The sequence below is a fragment of the Pogoniulus pusillus genome, chromosome 14 (genome assembly GCF_015220805.1).
Source record: "Pogoniulus pusillus isolate bPogPus1 chromosome 14, bPogPus1.pri, whole genome shotgun sequence".
Lineage (NCBI taxonomy): Eukaryota > Metazoa > Chordata > Aves > Piciformes > Lybiidae > Pogoniulus > Pogoniulus pusillus.
This window is the reverse complement of record NC_087277.1, coordinates 20,308,163-20,334,189: the sequence shown is the minus strand read 5'-3', so window position 1 is coordinate 20,334,189 and position 26,027 is coordinate 20,308,163. Positions and strand designations below refer to the sequence as shown.

Genomic DNA, 26,027 nt, shown 5'->3' with positions numbered 1-26,027 from the left:
AAAGGTTGTTTTCAACTCCTGTATCTTTTAGATTTGGAATAAAATAAAAGGCAAAAAAAAGATTCTTGTTTTCTGACCACCAGCAGTCGGTTAGTGGAAGGAGCAGCCGCTGTCATCATCACTGTAACATGCAGATGTCTCTCCATTTTGGGGGGGTTCTCCCCCTTTTCCATCAATCCTGGTGGCACCAAAGGGGGATCTGACAGTGGGAAGGTCATTTTTTGAGTCCTACTTTTGGATTTATTATATAAAAAGCCAAAAACTGACAGGTGTTGACCACTATCCATTAGTTACTGGGAGGAGAAACTGCTGTTAAGCGCCATCACATGCAGATTTCCCTCCATTTTTGAGGTGTTTTTCCCCTTTTCCCTAAATCCTGATGTCAAAGGAAGATCAGATGGTGGGGTGGGTCACGTTAAGGTCCTGATTTTGGATTCAGAATATAAATTGATGGTTTTGGCCACCAGCAGCTGGTTACTGGAAGGAGAAGCTGCCACCACCATCATCGCATGCAGATTTTTCTCCATTTTGAGGTGTTTTTCCCCTTTTCCATCAAGCCTGATAACATTAAAGATGGATCTGAGAGTGGGGAAGGTAATTTCTGGGTCCTGTTCTATAGATCTGGAATATACAACACCAAAAATTGATGTTTTTCTGACCACCAGCAGTTGGTTACTGGAAGGAGAAGCCACCACCATCACATGTAGATTTCCCTCCATACTGAGGCGTTTTTCCCCTTTTCTATCAATCCTGATAACACCAAAGATGGATCCGACAGTGGGGAAGGTCATTTCCGAGTCCTGCTTTTAGATCTGTGATATACAACACCAAAACTTGATGTTTTTTGACCACCAGCAGTTGGCTATTGGAAGGAGAAGCTGCCACCATCACCACCACATACAGATTTCTCTCCATTGTTAAGGGGTCGTCCCCTTTTCTCTCTCAATCCCTGTGGGACCAAGTGAGGATCCACCAGTTGGGAGGGGGGGACACGTTGTGGGGAGGGGGTGGGGGTGGTTCTATTTGAGTCCTATTTTTGGATTTGGAATATAAAAAGGCGGAGGTTGATGTTTTTGGCCGCCAGCAGTTTGTTACACTCCACCGAATCGACGATGGGCAGCGCCATGTAGTCGGTCTCGTTGCTCTCATTGCTGAAGACGAAGTGGTAGATGACAGGGCGGATCTGGACATCGTCGTAGGGTCCTTCCAAGAGGAGGAAAGAACATTCCAAGGGAGCGTTGACTTTGCTCTTGAGGATGAGCTGGAAGGAGAGCGTGCGCTTGCAGGAGAGGTTGGGGTTGCGCTCCGAGTCGTTGACCCGCGCCTTCAGCACCCAGGTCTGGTTGAGGACGGTCAGGCGCGGCGTCTCGTAGTACAGCCGCGTGATGAAGTCATCGGTGCGGTACGGGCGGAACTGCACCTCTGCCAGGCGAGAGGAAAGGAGAAAAACAAAACACACACCACAACGATGGGCAGGTTTGGGCAAGGAGAAGCATCCTCCCCCCGCCCCCCGCAGCCACAACTGCAGCTTTCTTACCGTGACCACCACCCAAGTCCCAATACTGTGACTTACGCTTCATGTGGTGGCGCCAGCAGGCTGAGGGAAGTGACTCGGCAGTGGGAGATGGTGCCAAGAGGGGCAGCTCCCAGCCACTGGCTGCCAAAAGGTTTTACCATTCACCTGAAGCATGCCAGCAAGCACCACCAGCTGCCAGAAGGCTTTACCTGTGTCATACAGTGTGCCAGCAACCACCATCAGCTGCCAGACGGTTTTACTTGTGTCCTACGGTGTGCTAGCAAGCACCAGCAGCTGCCAAAAGGCTTTCCCAGCAACTGATGGTGACTGGCAGCTACTATCAGTTGCCAAAAGGCTTTCCAGTGACCTACAGTGCACCAGCAATTACTATCAACTGTCAAAAGGCTTTACCTGTGTCCTACAGTGTGCCAGCAACCACCACCAGCTGCCAGAAGGCTCTACCAGTCTCCTACAGTGTGCCAGCAACCACCACCAGCTGCCAGAAGGCTTTGCCAGCATCTGACAGCAGGGTGGGACAGACAGACAGACAGACAAGACAGAGTTTTGGTGGCAGGGCAGAATTTATTGGGATCAGGCTACAAAGCAGAGTGGTGAAGCATCACCACAGGGCACAATGCCCAGTGACACAGCCCTGAAGCCTCCCAGCTCAGTGCTGCCAGGGTTTAGGGAGGAGCTGGGCACTGAGGTACCCAGTTCAACCAGAACTGAGCCCTGGCGTGCTGGACTCAGTCTGGAGTGCTGCCAAGCTGCCCAGCACAAAACAGCTGCCAAAAGGCTGGAGCTGCTGTCACCAGATCCCTGATCACGTCCATTACAGTGACACCGGAGCCAGACATAGCCTGGCACTGCAGTGGTGCCCTCACAGCACCTCCACATGGAGCAGAGGGGAAAACCCTTCTAGTTCCAGCCTCTGTTTATCACCAGTTTGGCACTTTGAGCCAGGTTCAGTCTCTGGTGGTGGTTCTAGGCCTGGTTATAACCTCAGTGTACTGGAGTGAGCTCAGGTTTACCTGGCACCTCCGAATGGGCTTTCCACACACATACCAGTCAAGTCATGGTGTCAACAGCCACCACACACCAACATAACCACCACAGCACCAATGCATCCACCATGGCACCAACAAAACTGCCACATCACCGTCACAACCACCATCACACCACCAACCACCATGGAACCAAAGCAAACACCATGCCACCAATGCCACAACTATGCTGGCACCAAGAAAACCACCACAGCACCAACGCATCCATCATGACACCACCAACCATGCTATCATCAATTATGGCTGCACCAATACAACTGCCGTGGCACTGATTCTGCAACCACCACAGCGGCACCACCAAAACCACCACGCCACCACCACAATCACCACAGTGCTAACAATCCCCACACCACCAACACAAGCACTGTGGCACAGGCAACACTGAGCTGGACAAGAGTTTGGTAAAACCCTTTGGCAAAGGAAGGTGGCACTGGCGCTTTGCTGGTGCCAGCTAAAACACAAGTAATACAGTGGCTTTGAATCCTCAGCGAAGCCTCAACCCAAAAGTCCCCATGATGGAAACGAAGCCATCATCACAGTGGAACCCACCACGTGAGCCCACAGGCAGGTGCGTGGCAGCATGGGAAGGGGCGGGAGGGGCCGGTGTCGGCAGCAGTAGTGCAGTGGTACCTGTGTAGCCAATTTTCTCAAAGCTGAGCAGGCTGAAGATGCTGTTGTAGAGCTGCATTTCCTTTTTCCTGGTTTGGTCCATCTCGTCCAAGATCTCCATCAGCTCGTTGCCAGTTTTGGTGGGGTGGGTGCACTCGGCTTCGTGCACTGACAGCTCATGGTAAGGACCTTGCCAGGGGCACCCAATCCGCTTGTATTTGCACTGGGTCACCCTGGGGAAGGAGAAAACAGGGCTCAAAGTTCCCCAGATCATGACACCACCAGGAAAACACCATGGATCTGGTTGTTCTGGCAGTAGGGATGGGCCAAAACTCACTCCTTGTGTCCCTTGGTTACTCCTGGTGCCACCTGGTCACCCCTGGTGAATTTGGAGCTGGTAAATCAGAGAATCATGGAATGGTTTGGGTTGGAGGGACCTTTAAAGATCATCTCATCCAACCCCACTGCAGTCAGCAGGCACATCTGCACCTAGAGCAGGTTGCTTAGAGCCCCAAACCATCTCATATGGAATGGTTCCAAGGATGGGACATCTACCACCTCTCTGGGCAGCCTGGGCCAAGGTCTCACCATAAAACCATGGAATTGGTTGGAAAAGACCTTCAAGCTCATAGAGTACAACCAGTGACCCAGCACTGCCAGGGCACCACCAAACCACAGCCCTCAACACCACATCTCCACAGATGTGAAACCCCTCCAGAAATGAGGACTCCACAACTGTTCTGGGCCAGGCCTGGCCATCCCTCAAGGAGACAAATTGTTCCTCACGGCCAACCTGAACCTCCTCTGGTGTAACTTGAAGTTCATTCCTCCTGGCCCAACACTTGGGGCAAGAGAACTCAGCCCCACCTGGCTCCAGCCTCCTGTCAGGGAGCTGAAGATAGGCAGAATGTGGCCAGCAGAAGGGCAGGGACGGTCCCCCTGGAATGGGAGGCCACCCCCAGGAGTCCTGGGTTCAGTTTTGGGCCATTCACTCCAATAAGGACCGTGAAGGGCTGGAGGTGTCCAGAGAAGGGCAACAAAGATGGGGAAGGGTCTGGAGAAGCCATGAGAAGCATCTGAGAGAATTTGAAGAGTTTGGTCTGGAGCAAAAAAGGCTGAGGGGAGACCTTCTGTTTCTCTAAAACTCAGTGAGACTGGAGCCAGGTGGGGGTTGGTCTCTCAAGGGTTGAGCCAAGAGAAAACAGTCTCAAGTTGCCCCTGGAGAGGTTCAAGTCAGTCACAAGTAGCGATTTCTGCCCCCTGAGGCTTGTGCAGGCCCGGCCCAGGCTGCCCAGGGCAGAGGGGTTTCAAAGCTGTGAAGATGTGGTGCTGAGGGACACGATTTAGCCTCAGTGGTGGCTTCTCAACACGAACACCAGCAGAGATGTACCCATGATGGTGCCACCTTCTCTTTCCAAACCCAGCAGGAACATCAATCCTTCACCCGAAGCTCTTTACCTGTCCTGACATTCCTCTTTCTGGTGGCGCTCCAGGAGGGACCTGGGGAACTGCTGCATGCAGAAGCCGCACTCGGAGGGCAGCTCGCTGACGGCCTTCTCCACGGCCAGGTTGCGGCAGCAGAGGCTCTTGCTGATCTCGCAGCGGCAGTTGGGGCAGGTGGCCTGCTCCTCCTTCAGCCGCGCGTCCGCCAGCAGGTGGATGAAGCACCCGGCACACATCAGGTGCCCGTTGGTGCACTGAAGAGGAGGGAACAAAAACCCATTGGACCCACGTCGGCGCCGGCACTGGGACAACCCAAGTCGTGCCAAGGTCAGCTTTGGACCCATCGACACCAGGAGACACGCTGTGGCTTCCAAGCTCTTGCCAAAAGAGCACCTCAATGCATGGATCCCTCTGGTCAAGCCCAACTTGACTCTGACTACCTCTTCCCAGTTTCATTCCAATCTACCTCTTCTTCCTTTCCAGCCATCCCATTGGAATCTCCATCCTGCTGCCACCCTCATCCTGTTGCTCCCTCCACCACCAAAGGCTTTGGCAGAACCAAAACCAGCCCTAGAGAGAAGGGAGCCTTCCAAGTGTATCCACCATCAGGGAACAGAAGAATCCCACCAAAACAGGAGCGAAAATGTGTCCCAAACTCCTTTTATCTCCCCAGATCCCAAACGCTGGAATGTTCCCTGGCTGCTACACTGGTGCCAAGAGGTTTGGTGGAGCCAAGATCCCCCCAGGTGGAGTTCAAGATGTGGTGATGCCAGCTGCCAGGAAGGAAAATTGGGATCACAGGAGTCAGGATGCTCCATGGCAGCACTGCCAGCACCAGAATGATCCCACTGGGCTCCTTCATCCACCCCAAAATCGAGAGGGAATGAGCAGCTCTACAAGGAGTAGAGCTCTATAAGGAGACAGAGCTTTGGTGCTGTCATAGCTGTGGGTGATGCTGGTGAAGGCAGCACCAAATCCATCAGCAGAGGCCAAAGGAGGTCAGTGGACAACCATGACCACTGGAGGCACGGATCCAGAAGATCCCACCAGTGGATTCCGGTCCCAGAGGTGAAAACCCTTCTCTGGAATCCAGCAGGAAGCTAGAACAGCGTCACCTCCAGCAGCTCGCGGCACACCAGGGCCTTAAATTCCAGCTGTCGGGATTACTGGGAAAAGCTTTAATCCTCCAGCGGGATGGGAAGGGCCAGAGCACGGCACAGGGATTAGCGTGGATCTGCTCAGCCAGGACCAGCCACGGGTCCAGCTCCACGTGGGGCCAGGACTGCCCCCTGTGCCGGAGATGAAACCGCACCAAAGCGCCACTGAGGGCAACCCCAGCTCTGCTGGGATGAGCACCCAGAGTTAAACTGGTCCCATCACTGGGATCACTCCCAGTTCCACACGGATGAGCACCGGGAGTTAAACTGGCCCCACTATCCATCACCGGGCTCAATCCCAGCTACACACATCCTGCAGGATTCCAGCTCGGCAGGGTCCCGGTGAGTCCCCGACTACGCTGCCGGGCCGCTCCCGGTTTTAATTACCCCCGGTTTTAATCACCCCTTCGTCAGCGCTAATTAGAGGGGGCTAAGTGCCGGGGGAAGGGAAAGAGGAAGAGGAGGCGGCGACGCCGAAAGCCACCCGGAGCCGGTTTGGCAGCGCCGGCCTCGGCTCGGTGCCGAGCCCTCACCGCGGGGGGGTTTCACCGGCCTCACACCAGCGGCCATCTTAGCCCCCAGCCCCCCCCAAAATGGAGCAGGGGTGTGGCTCCCAGACCAGTTGTGCCAGCACCAGTACTGGTGGGAGTGGGAAAGTTGGTAGTGCACCGAGGGAATGAGCTTTGTGGTTGTACTGGTACCCAAACTGGGGGCCAACCGGTGCCGCTGGAGCTCTGCTGGTGGGGCACTGAGCCACCAGTACTGGTACTGGGGGGCAACTGGTGCTGCTGGGAGCGGGGGGAGCTCTGCTGGTGGGGCACTGAGCTACCTGTACCAGTATCAGGTTACCAGGATCCAACTGGTGCTGCTAGGAATGGAGGTGCTCTGCCCGTGGAATACTGAGCTACCGGTACCGGGGGCCAGCTGCTGCTGCCGGGAGCGAGTGGGGGCACTGCCGGTGGAGCAAGTGCTACCCCCCTACCCCTGCTCCTGTGGGTAGGGAAATCCCCTCCCTAGAGCGGCACAAACCGGGATGAACTGGAAAGCGGAGACACTGGGATAAACCGAGATCCCCCGTGTCCTCCGTGGGGTGAGAAGAGGGTGGGGCACAGGGTGCTGGGCGGCGGGGGGGCGATGGCCGCCAACAAGGCTCTGGGAAGGGGACAGATTTCGGCGGCTGATAAGGGGACGAGGTAGCCACTGGGGGAGTGCCACACCGGGAGTGTCCCGAGGTGAGTTTCGGTGGCTGATGAGGGAACGAAGTGGCCCCGGGGGGGTCGGTGGCCACCGGTAAGGCCCCAGGGTGGGGTCACTATCGGTCGAGGAGCCCGCGGAGGGGGTGTCTGATGGGGGACAAAGAGGCACGAAGAGGAGGGTCAGCAACTGGCAAAGGGACAGGGAAACCCCAGGGGGGGAGTGGGCTGCCGCCGGTAAGGCCCCGGGGCAGGGTGGAAGGGTGTCGGTGCCCGTGCCCGCCGGTAAGATCCTGCTGGGATGTCGGTGGCGGCCATAGCGGCCCTGGAAAGGGGGTCAGTGACAGACGAAGAGATGAGGCGGTCCGGGGGACGGGTGTCAGCAGCCGCCGGTAAGGCCCTGCTGTGGAGTGGGGGGGGTGTGCCGCGGGGCCCGGCCGTACCTGGTAGACCGAGGCCTTGGGCAGGTCGAGGCAGACGGTGCAGCACAAGACGGAGTAGAGCCGCTCCTCCAGCTTCACGCTACCCGCCGCCCCCTCGGGTCCCCCTGAGCCAGCTCCCGCTGCCCTTAACCGTTTTTTAGGTGGAGCGTCAGGATCGGCACCCGCCTCACCGTGAGGCCGGGCCCCGCCGAGAAGTGAAGCCGCCGCTTCTTCGGCTCCTCCCGATTCTACCGAACCTCCCGTTGCTATCGCTGCAGGACCGGGGAGGGCAGCGGAAGGGGCGGAGGGGGCGGCCGGGCCCCCACCGGCCTCACGCTCCTCCGCCCCGGACATCATCGCCGTCGCCGTCACCTCACCCCGCTGCCGCCACCGCCGCCATCTTGTTTCCCTCCCTCCCCTCCTCCCTCCTCACCCCCCCGGAAACGCCCTCCCGGCCCGTCAGCGCACAGCCAATCACTGTCCGCGGAAGGCGGTACCCGAGGTGAAGAAGCCAATGAGAGCGCACGTCGGGAACGCCGCCACCGCCCCCTACCGGGCCGGGAGTCGCAAACTTCAGCGCCGCCGCCGGCCCCTGCCGGGATGGGAACGGAGGGGCGGGAGGTGTGTGACGTCACCGGGGGCACTGGGGGGGGGGGCAGAGGAGGCGTGGTCTGGAGGAGGGGGCGGGGCGACGAGCGCGGAGCGCTGCCCGGTGTCGCCCACTGCGGGCGGCTCTGCGCCACTGCAGCCCGGCGCCACCTCAAGGGCCTTTGGGTGCCGTGACAGAAGGCTCCCGTCCCGAGCACCTCTGGATGCCATCGCAGGGCCCCCTACTCCAGAGTGCTGTCATAGGGACCTCAAAGTGCCATCCCAGTGACCTCAGGGTGCCACAGCAAGGATCCCCAACCTATGGTGCCATCCCAGGGGCCTCAGGATGCTGCACCAGAGTCCCCCACTCAAGGGTGCCATGACAGAGAGTCCAACCCCAGGTGCCATCCCAGTGATCTCAGGGTGCCATGATAGAGTCCCCCACCATAGAGTGCTACCCTAAGGACCTGAGGCTGCCACCTCTGACAAGGTGCCACCCATGGTGGCACCCACACCCACAATGATCCCACAGGTACAATAGAACCATCACCACATGGCACCTTTACTCCTCACATGCTTCATGGTGCCATGAGGTGCCACACAGTTCACTCCACACCCAGCTTTTGCACCCTCAGTGCCCTCTCCAGTGCCAAATTTCCCGCTGCAAGCACCCACGGGTGCCACTCTTGCTGAGTGCCAGGTGATGGCAGCAGGTTTCCAGCAGCCATCAGGAGCCCACCCAGTGCTGCAGTGCCATTGCCAGTGAGGCCAGCAAGAGTGAGTAGGCTGCAGGTGGTAAGGAAGGTGACAGCACGAACTGCCATCAAGTGTCCCTCTGCTGGTGCCCATGTGGTGCCAGTGCTGGTGGTCACAGCGGTGATGAGTGCCAGTGCCGTGGCACCTCCCAGCAGCAAGTTGGCGGTGTCTCGGTCACCACTGAGGCGGTGGAAGCCAAAAACCACCAAAGGTTGAGCCAACATGGCTGAGATCCAGACACCAGGGAAGGGGTCAGGATCACTGTCACCTCCCCTGGTGACAACAACAGGCCACAGCGGTGCCAGGGCATCACTAGCAGCTGTCAGGGCCTGCAGAAGGAAGCCAGCAGCTGGGCCCTCGGTGACCTGGTAGAGAGAAGGGACAGAGGTGACATGGTGGCATGGGTGAGTGGCACAGGGTTGGCTGGTAGCCAGGCAACAGCCTAGTGGTACTGAACCAGCCAGGGGCACAGGACTGTCTGGACAACATTAAACGAGTTGGGTGCCAGGCTCAGTCCCAGTCCCCCACTGGGTGCCAGACTTGCTCTTGATACCAGGTCCCCACTTGGATACCAAGCCCCAGTCCAAGGTCTCGGTTGGGTACTGGTACCATGTCCCCAGCGGGCACCAGGCCCAGTCCCAGCCCCAGGTCCCAGTTGGGTGCCAGGCCCCGTTCCAGGTCCCCCAACTGGGTTCCAGGCCCCAGTTCCAGGTCTCTAGTCGGTCCCCTGTCGCCCCCCAGTCACTCCCCAGTCTCTCCCAGCTGTTCCCAGTTCCCCCTGCACTGACCTGCCGGGCCCGTTGGGCACAGAGCAGGCAGACAGCGGCCAGCACCGCGTGGGACAAGGCCCCGCAGGCAGCACCCATGGATGGGGGGGTGACACCGACGGGGGAGTCACACCGAGGCGGGGCAGGAGGGCTCAGGCCAGGAGCGACCCCCGGGGTCTGTCCCCGCGTTCCCGGCTCCGCCACTTCCGGCCGGCGAGCGGCGGCGGGGGCGGAGTCGGGGAAGGGGCGTGGACAGGTGAGAGTCTGCCAATAGGAGAAGGGACGGGGCGTGGCCAGGGGCTGAGCGGGCGGGGACATGACCTGCAGGAGGTGTGACCAGGAGCTGAGTGGGGCGTGGCCTCGGGCGGATGGGCGTGTCCCTTTGAGGCAGTGGGCGGGAAAATGCTCCAGGGAGCCAATGGAAGTACAAAGGAGGCGTGGTTATGTGGTGAGTGGGCGTGACAGAGGCGTGGCCTAGGGTTAAGGCGGGCCCTGGGGAGCGGTGTCCGCTCGGCCCTGTCCATCCCAATCTGGACTGGAGCTGGCGATGGCTCCCAGCCTGTGGCAGGAGGAGCTTGAACTTGAGCTTGGGAAGGGTCACTCGGGTCAAGGGCTGCCCAGTTCAGCTCAGACCCATTCCAGTTCAGCCTAGACCCATCCTAGCTCCGTCCTACTCCACTTCAGCCCCATCTCACCTCACTCCAGTCCATCCTAGCTCCATCCCAGTTCATCCCATCCCATTCTATCTCATCCCAGTTTATTCCATTCCTCTCACTCCAGTTCATCCCCAGCCTTATTTCAGTTTATTCCTGTCCATTCCTTCCACCCCAGTTCATCCCAACCCACCCCAGTTCATCTCAGCACCATCCTAGCTCCATCGCAGCCCCATCCCACGTCTCCCACCCTAGACCATCCCTTCCACTCCAGTTCATCCCAGTTCCACCCTCCCTAATCCATCCGAGCTCCATCGTAGCTCCATTTCAGTCCCCCCCCAGTCCATCCCAGCCTACCCCAGTCCACCCTAGTAGGTCCCAGCTTCATTCTAGTTCATCGTAGCCCCATCCCAGCCTATCCCAGTTTGTCCCATCCTCATCCCAGTTCATTCCACCCCACCCCAGCCCACTCCAGTCCATGCTATCTCCATCCCAGCCCATCCCTGCTTGTCCCGTCCCTATCCTAGCCCCAGCCCACCCCACCCCAGCCCATCCCACCCCACTCCAGCCCATCTCAGCCCCTCCCCAGTGCTCCCAGTCCATCCCCCCCCCGCCCCAGGCCATGCCACCAGCACCACCGCCACCTCCTGCTCTTCCTCCTCCAGCACCTCGGGGCTCAGGTTCGGACCCCCCCCGAGCGGGGGTATCCCGGGGGGGGGGTCCTGGAGGGGGGTCCCGGGGGTTGGGGTCCCGAGGGGGGTCCCGCCCCCCCCCCCCAGCGCTACCGGCGGCACCCGAAGCCCCCCTACTCCTACCTGGCCCTCATCGCTCTCGTTATCCGGGCGGCACCGGGACGGCGGCTCAAGCTCGCCCAGGTACCGGGACTCCCCCCACCTCCGGGACCCATCCTCCAACCCTGGGCCAACGGGACCCCCAAACCAAGACCGTCCCCTCCCAATTCCCACCCCAGCACCTTTCCTACTGGGACCCCACCCTCCGGGACCTCTCCTTCTCAGAACAACCCCACTCACCTGCAGGACCCCCAAACCCAAAACCTCCCCTAGGACTCCTCCACTCCGAACCCCACAACCGCCCCCACTCAAGACCCCGTCTCCCCACAAGCCCCCCTGCGATCCCCCCTCCCCAGCCCTCCTCTCTGGACACTTCTCCAGGACTCCCCATAACATCCCCGGGACTTCCCCAACCCTACCGCCCTCCCTGAGACCCCCTCCATGAACCCTCTCCCCATCACTCGCCCAGGACCCCCAAGGCACATCCCCAGGGTCTCCCAATCCCCCCGTGAGCTCCCCCAAGGACCACCCAAAACCTCTCAGCACCTCGGAACCTCCACACAGGGACCCTCCGGGACCTTTCTTCCTCACAAGCTCCCCGAGACACCCCCAGACCCCATCCGCGACACCCTCCTCTCCATCACCCCCTCTGGGAGCCCCCCGGACACCCCCCACACTCCCTCTGGGACCCTCCCAGGACCCCTTGGGTGGGGGTGGTAGAATTTGGTGCTGATGCAAATGTCCCTGCGGGGAGGCAGCTGAATGGCGCCGGGGGGTCTGTCGCTCTGTCGCCTCTATCGTCTGTCGGGTCACTTCCCTTCCCCCCCTCCCCAGCGTTAATTTTGGGGTTGGGAGGGGAGTTGGAAGGTATTTAGGGGGTGTCTCCCCCTAAAACAAATTCCGTTCTCCCCCCTCAGATCATCCAGGAGCTCAGCAGCCTCTTCCCCTTTTTTGGCGGGGGCTACCAGGGCTGGAAGGACTCAGTGCGGCACAACCTCTCCTGTAACCCCTGTTTTGCCAAGGTGTGTGTGTGGCTTTTTAGATCTAGGGGGGGGTCCCTAAAATTGGGGGCGGGAAGGCTAAGGTTAGGAGGGTCCCTTGGTGTCCGCGGGGGTCTTAAGGCAGAGGTCTTTGGGGGTGGGGGAGAAGACTGGGGATGGAAAAAGGGATTGGGAAGTTATTGGCGGGGGGGGGGGGGAAGGGGATGGGGGATGATGTGGCTGGGAGCACTGGGACTGGGAGTGATGGGATTTGGAGCAGTGGGACTGGGGGTGATGGGACTGGGAGCACTGGGACAGACGGCGATGGAACTGAGGATGATGGGACTGGAGGTGGTGGGACTGGGGATGATGGGAGTGGGAGCACTGGGTTTGGGGGTGATGGGGTTTGGAGCACTGGGATTGGGGGGTGACAGGACTGGGAGCACTGGGGATGGGGGTGACAGGGCTGGGGTCAACCTGCAGATCCCTGGGGTGAGTCGAATGCTTGGTGAGGGGACCCAACTCTTGAGGACAGAGGGGGGCTGTGGGTCACACTTTGACGGGGTGGTCCCACTTTGACGGGGGGTCGTCTGGGTGCCCTCTCCTCCCCCCCCCAAACCACTTTCAAGTGTGGGGGAGGGGAGAGGTCCCCCTCTGTACCATCCCCATACCTTAACGCCCAAGTTGAATTTGGTGGGCGTCTTCCTCAACAAGAGAGGTCCGAGGGTCTCCCCAAGGGGTTGCAGCAGTAAGGGGGGGTCCCTAATTTTCTTCCTCCCCCCGGGGCAGGTGCTGAAGGACCCAAGCAAGCCCAAAGCCAAGGGCAATTACTGGACGGTAGATGTGAGCCGCATCCCCCCCGCAGCCCTGCGCCTCCAAAACACGGCTGTGGCGCGGGGGGGAGACACTTTTTTCGCTCGGGATTTAGCTCCTTTTATTCTTCGGGGGTGTCCTTACCCTCCCCCAAGATTTAAATCCCCCTCCCACCTTCCTAAACCTCCTCCAAACCCTTTGAATTCATCTCCCTCTCCACCTCAACCTCCACCACCTTTCTCCATCGCTTCCTTACTGGGGGATTTTTCAGAGGGGGGGCGAAAATTTGCGACCCCTCCCCCATCATCAGCATCACCTGAAGACCACCCCCCCGGGGGTAATTTATGGGGGTCCACACCCATCCTTCACCTCCCTACCCCACCCTGGCTACCCTCTACTATAGGGGGGTCCAGTTCCCCTAGTAGTAACCCCACGGGGGATCCCCAGATTGACGCCTCCCCCTCAAAATCATCACCTGAGGAGCCTATCCCTGGGGGTAATTCATGGGGGTCCCCACCCATCCTTCACCTCCCCACCCCCACTTGGCGCCCCCCTGTCCCTATAGGTGGGTCCAGTTCCCCGAGTTGTAACTCTAAGGGGGGAGCCCAAACCAGTGCATCCCCCCCATTGTGGGGGCAGCTCCCCACTTCCTACAGCACCAGCGTGGCCCCCAACGCTGTGGCCCCCCCCAGCGCCCCCCCTCCTTTTCTTGCTTTTCACTGGGGGGTTTTGCCCCCCCCCACTTCTGGACCCCTCCCAAGAACCCCCCCCAGGACCCCCTCATCCCCGGAATCAGAATTAGGTGGAGTGGGGGCCCAGACTATGCCCCCTCCCAACAAAAGCATCTTTGATGTTTGGCTGAGTCACCCTGGGGACATTGTGGCTCCTGCCTTCCATATGTGACGCCACCAGTCCTTAAACTGGGGAGAGGTGCACCCATCAGCACCCAGAAATCACCTTGGGCTCCTCTCCCCCCGAAAATCCACCTCATGTCACCCCGGTGTCCCCCCTCGTACAAGGTCACTGTCACCTTCCCACTGTCCCAGCACACCCCCAAGCGTGTCCTCCCCTCATGGGAACGCCACTGTCACCCCCCATAGTGTCCCTATCACACACACCCCCGGAGTGACACCATTGTGTGTGTCCCCAGTGCCCCTGTCACCCCCCAATGTCCCTGTCGTCCCCCTATGGTGACGCTGCCCCCCTGCCCCGAATAAAAGCTGGTGGTGAGACCAGTGGCTGGGGACAGGCACCTTTGTCACCTTTCTTACCTTTGTCCCCTTTGTCACCCTCCCCCCCCCCCCCCCCCCCCGCTCCCGTTGTCCTGTGTTCTCCCCTGGGGCGACGCCGGAGCCGGGCTGGCGACTTCAGGGATTTTGCACAACAAAGGGACTGGAGACGCTGGGGGGGAATGGGAATAGGCAGGGGGATGGGACTGGGAGCGCTGGGATCGGGGGTGGTGGGACTGGGGGTGATGGCACTGAGAGCACTGGGACGGGGTGGCGGGACTGGGAGCACTGGGACTGGGGGTGGTGGGACTGGGGGTGATGGGACTGGGAACACTGGGACTGGGGGTGGTGGGACTGGGAACACTGGGACTGGGGGTGATGGGACTGGGAGCACTGGGACTGGGGGTGATGGCACTGGGAGCACTGGGACTGGGGGTGGTGGGACTGGGAGCACTGGGACTGGGGGTGGTGGGACTGGGAGCACTGGGACTGGGGGTGATGGCACTGAGAGCACTGGGTCTGGGGGTGATGGCACTGAGAGCACTGGGTCTGGGGGTGATGGCACGGAGAGCACTGGGACTGGGGGTGGCGGGACTGGGAGCACTGGGACTGAGGGTGGTGGAAGTGGGTAAGATGGGACTGGGAGCACTGGGGTTGGGGGTGGTGGGGCTGGCAGCGGTGGAACGGGAGGCGCTGGTGGTACTCCAGGCTGGAGGAGACTGTGAGGCTGGACCTTGGGGACCACTGAGCACTAGAAACAGCTGGGAGGTGGCGTTGGGAGGTGGCACTGGCAGTACTGGGAGCCCTGGGGACACAGACGGATATCCCACCTGCCCCAGTTCATTCCTAGCCCTCGCCCGCCCCGGGGGGTCCCAGTCCCGGCGCCTTCGTGTCGCTGCCCCGCGGGGACCCCACAGAGGGAGCCGAGGCGGTGCGGAAAGAGTCCCGGCCGGGTCTAACCGAGCCGAGCGGATGAGGGACTGGGATTAAGGATCAGGGTGGTCTGGGCGCACTGGGACTCGGAGCAGGGGTGGGCTGGGAGCACTGGTATGCCAGGGGGCCGTGCCAAGGGGCTGCACGGAGAGGCGGGGCTGCAGCGCTGGTGTGCCAGGGGGCCGTGCCAAGGGGCTGTACGGAGAGGCGGGGCTGCAGCGCTGGTGTGCCAGGGAGCCGTGCCAAGGGGCTGTACGGAGAGGCGGGGCTGCAGCGCTGGTGTGCCAAGGAGCCGTGCCAAGGGGCTGTTCGGAGAGGCGGGGCTGCAGCGCTGGTGTGCCAGGGGGCCGTGCCAAGGGGCTGTACGGAGAGGCGGGGCTGCAGCGCTGGTGTGCCAGGGAGCCGTGCCAAGGGGCTGTACGGAGAGGCGGGGCTGCAGCGCTGGTGTGCCAGGGAGCCGTGCCAAGGGGCTGTACGGAGAGGCGGGGCTGCAGCGCTGGTGTGCCAGGGAGCCGTGCCAAGGGGCTGTACGGAGAGGCGGGGCTGCAGCGCTGGTGTGCCAGGGAGCCGTGCCCAGGGGCTGTACGGAGAGGCGGGGCTGCAGCGCTGGTGTGCCAAGGAGCCGTGCCAAGGGGCTGTTCGGAGAGGCGGGGCTGCAGCGCTGGTGTGCCAAGGAGCCGTGCCAAGGGGCTGTTCGGAGAGGCGGGGCTGCAGCGCTGGTGTGCCAGGGAGCCGTGCCAAGGGGCTGTTCGGAGAGGCGGGGCTGCAGCGCTGGTGTGCCAGGGAGCCGTGCCAAGGGGCTGTTCGGAGAGGCGGGGCTGCAGCGCTGGTGTGCCAGGGAGCCGTGCCAAGGGGCTGTTCGGAGAGGCGGGGCTGCAGCGCTGGTGTGCCAGGGAGCCGTGCCAAGGGGCTGTTCGGAGAGGCGGGGCTGCAGCGCTGGTGTGCCAGGGAGCCGTGCCAAGGGGCTGTTCGGAGAGGCGGGGCTGCAGCGCTGGTGTGCCAGGGAGCCGTGCCAAGGGGCTGTTCGGAGAGGCGGGGCTGCAGCGCTGGGGCCAGCTGGGTTACCCTGGGACTGCGCTGTGCTGGCAGCCAAGCATCGCTAGGGGGCGCGGGTTGTGCCGGGAGTGCTGCGATCACTGCCCCGCACGGAGCGAGGACACGGGACACACGCGGGGGTGCGGGGACACGTGTGGGAGACAGGCACACATGGGAACCCACGTCTCCACCCCCTCGTCCACATGTCCCCACGCCCTGTCCTCACCCTCTGTCCTTTGTCTCCACCCTCTGTTCCATGTCCCCACCCCGTCCTTCGTCCCCACCCCTGTCCCTATGTCCCCACCCCGGGGTCCATGTCCTCAGACTCCCTCGTGTTCCCACGCCGTGTCCCTAACTCCTGGTCCCATGTCCCTGTCCCCGTATCCCGACCTCTCCCCCCCACACCCCACAACAGGGACACGGGGACAGGGCTTGGGAACATCAGCCTGGATAGAGGGGACACAGAGACAGGATCTGGGGACAGGGAACACAGGACACGATCTGGGGACAACAGCCCCAGAGATGGCACTGACCCCAGGATGACTTTCCCTCCCGCAGCCGCCAGAGGGCGACACTGCGTCCCGCGCTGCCCGCCGCCGCGCCGCCCCCAGACGGGACCCAGCCCCTGCCTGCCTCCCGCGGCCCCGGGCGCACACCGCCGGCAGCCGCCGGAAGTGTCCTCCGTTGCCATGGAGAGCGGCAGCGGCGGCTCCGCCCCGGGACGCGGCAGGAGCGGGCAAGGCCGCGGCCCCCATACCGGCATGTATGGGCTCGGAGGAGGCCAGCAACGGGGAATGGGGACCGGGAGGTCTCTGGGGACAAGATCGGAGCTGGGGGAGGGTCCCCATGGGACAGGAACTGGCGTGCGGGGCCTCCGCGGGCCAGGCCCACGCGGGCGGGGGGAGGTCTTGCTGACAGGAACGGGGCCCGGTGGGGGTCCTGTGGACGAAGTCGGTGTTGAGGGGGGCTCCATGCAGCGGGAGCGGGGATGGGGGGACCACCCGGGAGAGGCTTGCGTGGGCTGTGGGTGTGCTTGGGGACATAAATCGGTGCCTGGGGGGTGTTTGTGGGGCAGGGTCGGGGCTGGTGAGGGCTCCGTGGGATGGGAACCGCGGGCGGGTTCTGTGATCGGAGTCGGGAATGGGGCGGGGAGGTCCCATGGGACAGGAACCGGCGTGAGGGTACCCTTCCAGACAGGCTCCTGGGGCAGGGGACAGATCAGGGCCTTGGGGACAAGCCTGAGTCTAGGCGGCTCCTTCGGCGGCCGTGGGGTGACCTGGGACCGTGGAGGTGCCTTTGAGGGTGACTGTGGGGACAGAAAGTGGGGCATGAAGGGCGCTTTGGGGCCAGCCTTGCGACCACGGGGGCCGTTTGGAGACCCGGAGAAGCCACTTGGGTACATGGAGGTCCCCTTGGGGGTAACCCTGGGGACAGTCTCCCCCGGTGCCACCGAGGTGTGGGGGTCCCCTCAGCGGGGGGCTTTGTCGCGGTTCCCTCCAACCCCTAGGGTTTGGGGACTTGGGTATCCCCTCAAAGACAAGCCTGGCACTATGGGGTCCCCGTTGGGGTACGGGGACATGAAGGTCCCTTTTTGGGGGGGGATTCTGGGGATATCTGCCTGCGGGGCTTGGGGACACCGGGGTCCCCTCACGGGGAATCTGGAGACAGTCCCCTGGGCCGGGTGTCTGTGTGTGTCCTTTTGGAGGGGGACCCAATGAGGGTCAGCTCTGGGGACACACACACCTTGGAGACAGACTCATCCTGGCCCTGGGGACATAGGGGAGCCCTTGGGGGGTGGGAGGGGTGGTTTGGGTGAAATTTGAGGTGTTTTGGTGAAAATTTGGGGTGTTCAGAGGATAATTGAGGGAATATCTGGGGTCTCTCAGGGATATTTGGAGGAGTTGGGGGGGAATGTTTGGTGTTTGGGGTAATATTTGAGGGATCTTGTGGAATTTTGTGGGATACTTCTGACATTCCGGGTGGTGTTTGGCAGTTACTCTTTTGGGGTGTACTTGGGGTGCGCAGAGCAATCTTTGGGGCACTTAGGGGGCTGCTTGGAGTGGGGAGAAGGGGAAAATCTGAGGCCTTTCAAGGACGTTTGGGGGGATTTTGGGGGGGGTGCTTGTGGGATAGTTGTTTTGGAGGAGGTTTGGAGTATTTCAGGGAAAATGTGGGGGGGGGGAGGGTGAAAATTGGTGGGTTTGGAATGGATTTTGGGGGTGTTTTGGGAGATTTTTGGCATGCTTGTGATTCGGAGGGGGACTTGGGGGGATGTGTCAGATTTTTGGAGTCTTTGGGTGGATTTGGGTGGTGTTAAGGGGATTTTGGGGATGTGCATCTCATTTTTGGGGAAATGTGTCTTTTGAGGGATAATGGAGATGTTTGAGGGGAGGTTTGGGGCTCTTTGTCAGATTTGTGGGGTCTCAGGCATGTTTGCATGGATTTGGGGTGGTTTTGTGGGACGTGTCTGATTTTGTGGGGTTTTGGAGGGACACTTGGGGTGTTTGAGGGGACATTTGGGGTGATTTATCAGATTTAGGGGGGTCTTTGGTGTGTTTGGGGTGTTTCTGGGATGCGTGTGTGGTTTTTAGGGGACATTTGGGGGGATTTTTAAGACATTTGGTGTATTTTGAGAGGGACATTTGGGGCTTTTTGGGGTCTTTGGCATGTTTTTTGGAGCAGTTGGGTGGATTTCTGGGACATGTCTCCGATTTTGTAGGATTTGGGGGGACTCTTGGTGATATTTTGGGGTGTTTGAGGCGATATTTGGGGCATTTGGGCAGATTTTGAGGGGTTTTTGGGTGGAATTTTGGGGGCGTTTGGGGTGTGCCTCTGATTTTGGGGGTGTTTGGGGTGATTTTGAGAGGATATTTGGGGTATTTTGGAGGATATTTGGGGTGCTTGAGGGGACGTTTGGGGCATTTTGGCAAATTTTGGGGATATGGAGTGCATCTTTTGGCTCATTTGGGGGCATGTGGGGTGATTTTGGGTGGATTTTTGGGATGCATGTCCTATTTTATGGGATTCGAGGGGGGAGGTTGATATGTAGCCTATTTTATGGGATATTTGGTGTGCTTTGGCAGATTTTTGAGGTCTTGAGTGGATTGTTGGGGATTTGGGGCACGTTTTGGGGAATTTTCGGGATGCGTGTGTGATGTTGAGGGGATTTTTGTGGGATATTTGGTGCATTTTGAGTGTGTTTTGGGGGATATTGGGGGAGGGCATCGGGGCTTTTTGGGGGTGAAATCCTACCAAACCCAGGGGCTGACGTTGTCGGCTCCACTTTTCCCATCTTTTCCACCACCCATTCCCAGCCAAACCACCGTCGGTGGGATTCCCAAACCGATCCCAGCATCCCGCTGACCCCTTTTCCTTCAATCCCACCGCGGATTTACCGGCGGCTTCGGCCCGGCCGGCGTTCCTTGGGGATTTACGGCGGGGATTAAGGTGGAGGAATGTTGCTGTTGGACTTTGCCCCCTGGAATCGCGGCCGCTCGCCCTCGGAGGCGGCTTTGGGAAGCGCAGCTCTGCCGGAATCTGCCCTTTCCTGCTCGGCCCGCCCTGCCCGCCGGGCGATGCTGGCGTCAGGGGCGAGGTTCTCCCGGTTTCACCGTATCCAGCCGGCAGTTACCGGACTGTGCCAGGATCCCTTTGGCCGTGCCGAGTTTCTTCTCTTCCCTCAACCGTTTTCCTTTTCCCGGCAGGATTTTGACGCCTGCAACCTCATCCCACCACAAACAGAACGGGGCAAAGCTTCATCCCGACAACCTGCTGCTGTTCCGGCAGCATTCCCAGCCGGATTATCGACTCCTTGGTACCTCCAGAGCGGTGCTGGCTGCTGAATGACCAGGAAGCACTTCGAGAAAGTGGGGAGGCAGCAGCTCCTCAGGATAATTCGTCAGCAAGCAGGCACCAGGGATCAGACCGAGGGTGTTTCACCGGCCACCCTTCTCCCCGCCTTCGGATCCGGCATTGCCGAGCGCATCTATCCCACTCTGAGCTGCCAGGACGGGGTCAGCCCCTCTGTGGCTTAACCAACCCCTCCACCCACCCTTTTGGGGAGGGATTTTTTTTGGCTGGAAAACACCGGGAATTGGAACCGTGGGAGATGATTCCGAAACACCCATCCCAGTCTGCAGAACTGGCGGTGCCGCCACGGCAAAGCTTTGGGATACAGGAATAAACCTCCCCCTTTTGGCCAAGGGGGTGATGCTGGTGGAGGGGCTGCCAACTCCATACTCCATTCCCAGTGGGATTGGCTCCACCCTTTGGCCAAATCCCCGGCCATGGCGGAGCACCCAGAGCTGGTGGCGGAGATGCCGGCAGTGGCTCGGCTCAGCACCCCAGAGAGGCTGAAACACGCCCAGAAGCGCCGAGCCCAGCAGCTCAAAAAATGGGCCCAGGCTGAGAAGGAGCCGCAGGGATCCAAGGTGGGAGCTGAGAGGAGAAAGAGGAGAAGGAAGAGCGATGCCAACGCCAAAAGGGTGACATTCCCTGCCAGCGTCCAGCTGCTGGAAGCCGCCGCCCGGCACGACGCTGAGGAAGGTGAGTACTGGTGCTGGTGGGACCTCAAACCCCTTAAAACTTCCCCAAATGGGGAATTTTTGAGATGAGAATTCCCACTTTCTCACTCTCCCTCCCAAATGCCAATTTTGCCACCAGGTTTTGTCACCAAAATCCCGGTTTTCCTGACGAGAAGCCCCTAAAATTCCAATTTTGCCACCAAATAGCTCCTAAAAATCCTAATTTTCCTATCAAATATCCCCCCAAATCCCAGTTTTGCCACCAAATATCCCCCAAAATACCATTTTTGGCACCAAATATCCCCAAAAGTCCTGATTTTGCCACCAGATACCCCCCAAAATCCTAATTATCACACCAATAGTTCTTGAAAATCTCAACTTTCCACCAAATAGCTCCTAAAATTCCCAAGTTTGCCACCAAATAGCTCCCCAACCCCCAATTTTCCTGCCAAGTATCCCTCCAAAACTAACCAGCCCCTTAGAGTCAGTGCTTGAGCATTTGTCAGTGTCAGGATCCAAGTGGTGGCTAAATCCTGGTGGGATGCTCCTGGGTGGTGCTTTAATTGCCATGGGATGCTCCGAGGTGCTGGTTACACCCTGGTGTGGTGCTCCAAGGTGCCAGCACCACGGTGCCAGCAGGCTCCTGGTTAGCCACCCCTTGTTTCTCCACAGTCCGGCACTTCCTGGCCAGTGGGATCAGCCCTGACCTCTGCAATGAGGATGGGCTCACAGCTCTGCACCAGGTAAGGGCACACCAGTATGGCACCAACATGGCATGGAATTGGTGCTGGCTTGGTGAAGACCTCATATGGAGTTCATACCAGCACTGGCTTGGTGAAGCTCCACCGTGGAGCTGTAGCTGGCATGGTGAAGCCCTGGCATGGGACTGGTGCCAATTCAGTTATGTTCTGGCATGGAACTGGTTCCAGTGCAGGCTCAGCAAAGCTCTGGTGTGGTGCCAATGCTAGCCTGTTAAGACTCTGGCATGGTGCCAGTGGTGGCCCAGTAAAGCCCTGGCATGGAACTGGTGCTGGTGCTGGTACTGGCCTGGTGAAGCTCTGCTGTGGAGCCAGTGCTAGTTTAGTGAAGCCCTGGCTTGGAACTGGTGGTGGTGCCACTCCAGTTAAGCTCTGTTGTGGAACTGGTTCCACTGCCAGCCCACTGAATCCCTGGCATGGTGTTGTGTGACAGTGTTGTAAACACCTGGCAAGGTGCTGGTGCCAGACAGTTAAGACCTGGCATGGTGTCAGCACTGGCCCAGTAAAGCCCTGGCAAGGAGCTGGTACCAGTCTGGTGAAGCCCTGGTGTGAAGCTGGTGCTGGTACTACACCAGTTAAGTCCTGACATGAAGCTGGTTCCAGTAGCAGCCCTCTGAAGCCCTGGCATGGGGTTGGGTGACAGCCTGGTGAAGACCTGGCATGGTGCTTGTGCCAGATGATTAAGTTCTGGCATGGTGCCAGCACTGGCCCAGTAAAGCCCTGGCACAGAGCTGGTTCTAGTGTCAGCCTAGTGAAGCCCTGGCATGGAGCTGGTGCCAGTGAAGCTCTGGCAAGGTGCTGGTGCCACCACCAACCCAGTTGTCCACCCCAGGTTGTCCCAGTGCCAATCCTCAAACTCATCCCTGTGGGATTGGTTTTTGGGGACATTTGCTCTCTCCCAGTCCCTCTCAGTGCCCCTCACTGGTTCTTCATCCTCCTTCCCCAGTGCTGCATCGACGACGCTGGGGCAGTGGTGCCAGTGCTGCTGGATGCTGGCGCTGATGTCAACGCCCGCGACAGTGAGCTCTGGACCCCGCTGCACGCCGCCGCCACCTGTGGCCACCTCCACCTGGTCCAGCTCCTCATCCAACGGTACCTGGGGGGCCACTGGGGCCACCAGTGGTGACCTGATGGTGGCCCTGACCCACCGGTTCTTGTCCCCAAACCCAGCGGTGCCGATCTTCTGGCCACCAACTCCGACGGCAACATGCCCTATGACCTCTGCGAGGATGAGGTGACCCTGGACTGCCTGGAGAGCGCCATGGCCGAGCAGGGTGAGTGGCACTGCCCCAGCCAACACCGGCATCACGGTGACAGAGAGGGCCAGGTGGGACACCCCTGATGTCCTCCTCATTGTCACCAGGAATCACCCAGGAGAAGATCGAGGAGGCTCGAGGAGCCACTGAGAGGGAGATGATGGTGGAGATCCAGCAGCTGGTGGAAGCTGGAGCTGATTTGGACACGCCGAGAGGGCACAAAGCCACTTTGGTAGGGTGGGGATGACACTGGGAGGGTGGGGAGGGTGGCACCAAAGGGTCCTCAAACATCCTGGCAGGGAAAAACGGGATTTTGGGGAGGGGAGGGAGATTTGGTAGGGAAACTGGGACTTTGAAGGAGCTTGGTGGCAAACTTGGGGATTTGAGGCAGATTTGGCAAGAAAAATGGGATTTTGAAAGGGTATTTGGAAAAAATGTGATTTAGGAGGGATACTTGGTGGAAAATTGGGATTTTTAAATATATCTGATGGGGATTTTGAGATTTTGAGGGATATTTGTTGGGAAGTTTGGGGATTTTGGGGGGAAATTGGGATTTGGGGGATATTTGGTGGAAAAATGGAATATTTGGGACATGGTGGAAATTTAGGATTTTGAGGGGATTTGGTGGCAAAATTGGGATTTTGGTGATATTTGGTGCAAAAGTTGGGACTTTTTTTAGGATATATTTGGTGTCAAAATTGGGATTTTGAGGGATATTTGGTGGCAAAATTAGGATTTGGAGGGAATTTGGTGGCAAAATTGGAATTTTGAAGGGGTATTTATTGGGAACATTAAGATTTGGGGGAATGTTTGGTGAAAAATTTTGGTTTTCAAGGGATATCTAGAAGGAAAATTTTGGACTTGGGGGAATATTTGGTGGGATATTTGGTGACAAAATTGGGATTTTGAGGGATAATTAGTGGAAAATTTGGATTCTGGGAAGGTATTTGGTGACAGAATTGGGTTTTGGGGAGCCATGACCACCCTAGGTGGCTGGGGACATCTTGGTGGCATTGTCCCCATGTCCCTTTGGCAGCTCCACATTGCGGCTGCCAACGGCTACACGGAAGCTGCCGAGCTGCTGCTGGAACACCGGGCCAGTGTCGGCAGCCGGGATGAGGACGGGTGGCAGCCACTCCACGCCGCGGCCTGCTGGGGACAGGTGAGAGCCCATGCCACCGGTTGCACTTGCCACAATCACCCCCTGTCCCCTCACCTTGTCCCTTTGGCCACTCCAGGTGCAGCTGGTGGAGCTGCTGGTGGCCCATGGCGCCGACCTCAACAGCAAATCGGTACTAGATGAGACTCCCTTGGGTGAGTTTTGGTGGCACAGTAGGGTGAGTTCATGGTGCCAGTGGTGCCAGTGGCTGCCATCAAGCTGCTTGTGGCAGATGTCTGCGGTGACGAAGACGTGAGGGCCAAGCTGCTGGAGCTAAAACACAAACATGAGGCCATGATGAGGTCCCACCATAGGCACAAATCTCTTCTCCAGCGCCGCACCTCCAGCGCTGGCAGCCGTGGGTGAGTGGTGCCAGCGGTGATGGTGAGGTCACTGCTGATCACGATGTGGAGCCCACCAGAGCCACCTCTGTGCCACCCTTCACAGGGAAGGTGGTGCCAGGGGATCAGCTGCTTGAAAAATTGGCATCTGGGGGGTGTTTGGGTACAGTCTTGGGGGATGTTTGGTGTGGAAATTAGGATTCTGAGGGGGTTTGGTGGCAAAAATCGAGAGATTATCTGATTGAAAAGTTGGGATTTGCAGTGAGTATTTGCTGGAAATTCAGGATTTGGAGGGATATCTGGTGGAAAATTTGGGACTTTTGGGGATATTTGGGTACAAGCCCAAGCCCATATAGCTTTCCTGCTACATGGCAGGAAAATTGGGATCTCAAGGGGGTTTGGTGGCAAAGTTGGGATTTTCAGAGAATGTTTTGTGGCAAAACTGGGACTTTTGGGGATATTTGGTTACAACCTTGAGGTTTTGTGAGTTATTTGGTAGGAAAAGAACGGGATTTGTGGGAATATTTGGGTACAAACTTGGCGGTTTGGGGAATATTTGGCAGGAAAATTTGGATTTCAAGGGGGGTTGGTGGCAAAGTTGGGATTTCCAGGGGCTACTGATGTCAGAAGTGGGATTTGGGTGGAGGTTTGGTGGCCGAATGGTGCTGTGTGCGGCTGTGTGGCAGGAAGGTGGTGCGGAGGGTCAGCGTCTCGGAGCGCTCCAGCCTCTACCGGCGGGAGCACGAGCGGGAGGCCATCGTCTGGCAGCGAGCCGCCCGCCGGGACAGCACCGACGACGATGACGACCGGCAGACTGACGCCGAGCTGCGGCGCCACACAGATGCCGTGAGTCACCGCCACGGGTCCTGCCGAGCTGGGGCCCAGCCCTCACCGTGTGGGTCCTGGTCACCATGGATTGGGTCCCAATGGTCACCATATGGGTGCTGGTCACCATGGGTTGGGTCACAGTGGTCATGGTATGAGTCTTGGTGACCATGATTTAGGTCCCAGTGGTCCTGATGTCCTGGTCCTGGTGACCATAACATGGGTCCCAACAAATGATTCAGGTCCTGGCAGCTGAGGTTTGGGTCTCACTAGTCGTGATATAGGTCCTGGTGACCACAATATGGATCCTGACAGCTGTGATACGGGTCCTGGTGACCATGATATGGGTCCCACTATTGCAACTTAGGTCTCAGTGGTACCCTTGTCAGTCCTGTTGGCTACGATTCAGGTCCCACCATTGTGATGAGTGCTACCATCTGCGACTGGCCACAGTTCAGATCCCACCATGGCTGCTCAGGTCCTGATGAGCATGCTGGGGGTCCCATCATCACCATATGGGTCCTACCAGCTGTGATTCAGGTCCCAGCATCACAGTTTGGGTGCTGGTGGCCACAACTCAGGTCCCACCATTGCTGTTCAGGCTCTGATGGTCATGATATGGGTCCCCCTGTCGCAGTGTGAGTCTCCCTGTTGCAATGTATATCATGACAGAGGCAGTATGGGTGCCACTGTCACGATACGGCTCCCATTGGCCATGACTTGCCTTCCACTCTCATTCTTTGCCCCTTCCAGGACCTCCTGCCCCACTCCCCACCCCACAACGGCTCCGCCCTCTGTGCCCATGGCCCCAGCAGTGGCAGCGGTGCCACCGTTCACCCGGTGCCAGATCCAGCGCCACGCCACCACCTTCCCGCCACCCTCCCTGACCTCAAGCGGCACCGGGCGGCCACCAAGCTCCAGCACCCCCCTGGAGGGGACCCAGCGACACCCACCGTAGCAGGGGAGGCCGGTGACACTGCTCTTACTGGTGTTACTGGTGGCACCGGGGATGGCACTGGCGAGCCTCCGCTCCTCAAACTGACCGCGCCGGCCGAGGAGCCGCCAGCACAGAAGCAACGCTGCTGTAAGGTGATGTGAGCACCCATGGGGGACCTCTACCCCCCTATTGCACCCATGGGTGCTCCCCACCCTAAATTTTTTGGCCTCTTTTGGCCTCTTCTGGCCTTTCTCACCCCAAAAAGTGCCTCTCACCACT

The 26,027-nt window shown here is 59.2% G+C and overlaps 4 protein-coding genes across 7 annotated transcripts; 2 read left to right on the top strand and 2 right to left on the bottom strand.

Annotated features, from left to right (window-relative positions):
* Window positions 1-214: 214 nt before the first annotated feature.
* Window positions 215-7,818, bottom strand: ZFTRAF1 (zinc finger TRAF-type containing 1). 2 transcript variants are annotated; one of them, XM_064154461.1, is made up of 5 exons: window positions 7,426-7,818; window positions 4,648-4,886; window positions 3,527-3,583; window positions 3,211-3,422; window positions 215-1,422 (listed from the first exon to the last, which is right to left on the bottom strand). In XM_064154461.1, exons 1-5 carry the CDS (start codon window positions 7,759-7,761, stop codon window positions 1,031-1,033), a joined length of 1,236 nt encoding a protein of 411 aa, XP_064010531.1. In that variant the 5' UTR covers window positions 7,762-7,818; the 3' UTR covers window positions 215-1,030. The 2 variants fall into 2 exon arrangements, with proteins under 2 accessions (XP_064010531.1, XP_064010532.1); XM_064154462.1 differs by lacking the exon at window positions 3,527-3,583.
* Window positions 7,819-8,535: 717 nt separating this feature from the next.
* On the bottom strand, window positions 8,536-9,867 carry TMEM276 (transmembrane protein 276). The gene is made up of 2 exons (XM_064154463.1): window positions 9,537-9,867; window positions 8,536-9,113 (listed from the first exon to the last, which is right to left on the bottom strand). The coding sequence occupies exons 1-2, from the start codon at window positions 9,831-9,833 to the stop codon at window positions 8,598-8,600; spliced, it is 813 nt and encodes a 270-aa protein (XP_064010533.1). The 5' UTR covers window positions 9,834-9,867; the 3' UTR covers window positions 8,536-8,597.
* On the top strand, window positions 9,832-13,929 carry FOXH1 (forkhead box H1). The gene is made up of 5 exons (XM_064154299.1): window positions 9,832-9,963; window positions 10,948-11,043; window positions 11,877-11,981; window positions 12,729-13,248; window positions 13,549-13,929. The coding sequence occupies exons 1-5, from the start codon at window positions 9,832-9,834 to the stop codon at window positions 13,653-13,655; spliced, it is 960 nt and encodes a 319-aa protein (XP_064010369.1). The 3' UTR covers window positions 13,656-13,929.
* A 2,651-nt stretch (window positions 13,930-16,580) lies between these two features.
* PPP1R16A (protein phosphatase 1 regulatory subunit 16A) lies at window positions 16,581-26,027 on the top strand. 3 transcript variants are annotated; one of them, XM_064154459.1, is made up of 11 exons: window positions 16,592-16,708; window positions 19,654-20,494; window positions 21,145-21,215; window positions 22,177-22,322; window positions 22,401-22,504; window positions 22,594-22,718; window positions 23,523-23,648; window positions 23,725-23,800; window positions 23,878-24,007; window positions 24,673-24,832; window positions 25,565-26,027. In XM_064154459.1, exons 2-11 carry the CDS (start codon window positions 20,236-20,238, stop codon window positions 25,907-25,909), a joined length of 1,542 nt encoding a protein of 513 aa, XP_064010529.1. In that variant the 5' UTR covers window positions 16,592-16,708; window positions 19,654-20,235; the 3' UTR covers window positions 25,910-26,027. The 3 variants fall into 3 exon arrangements, with proteins under 3 accessions (XP_064010530.1, XP_064010529.1, XP_064010528.1); XM_064154458.1 differs by having other exon boundaries at window positions 16,592-16,712; XM_064154460.1 differs by lacking the exon at window positions 23,878-24,007 and having other exon boundaries at window positions 16,581-16,712; window positions 25,565-25,863.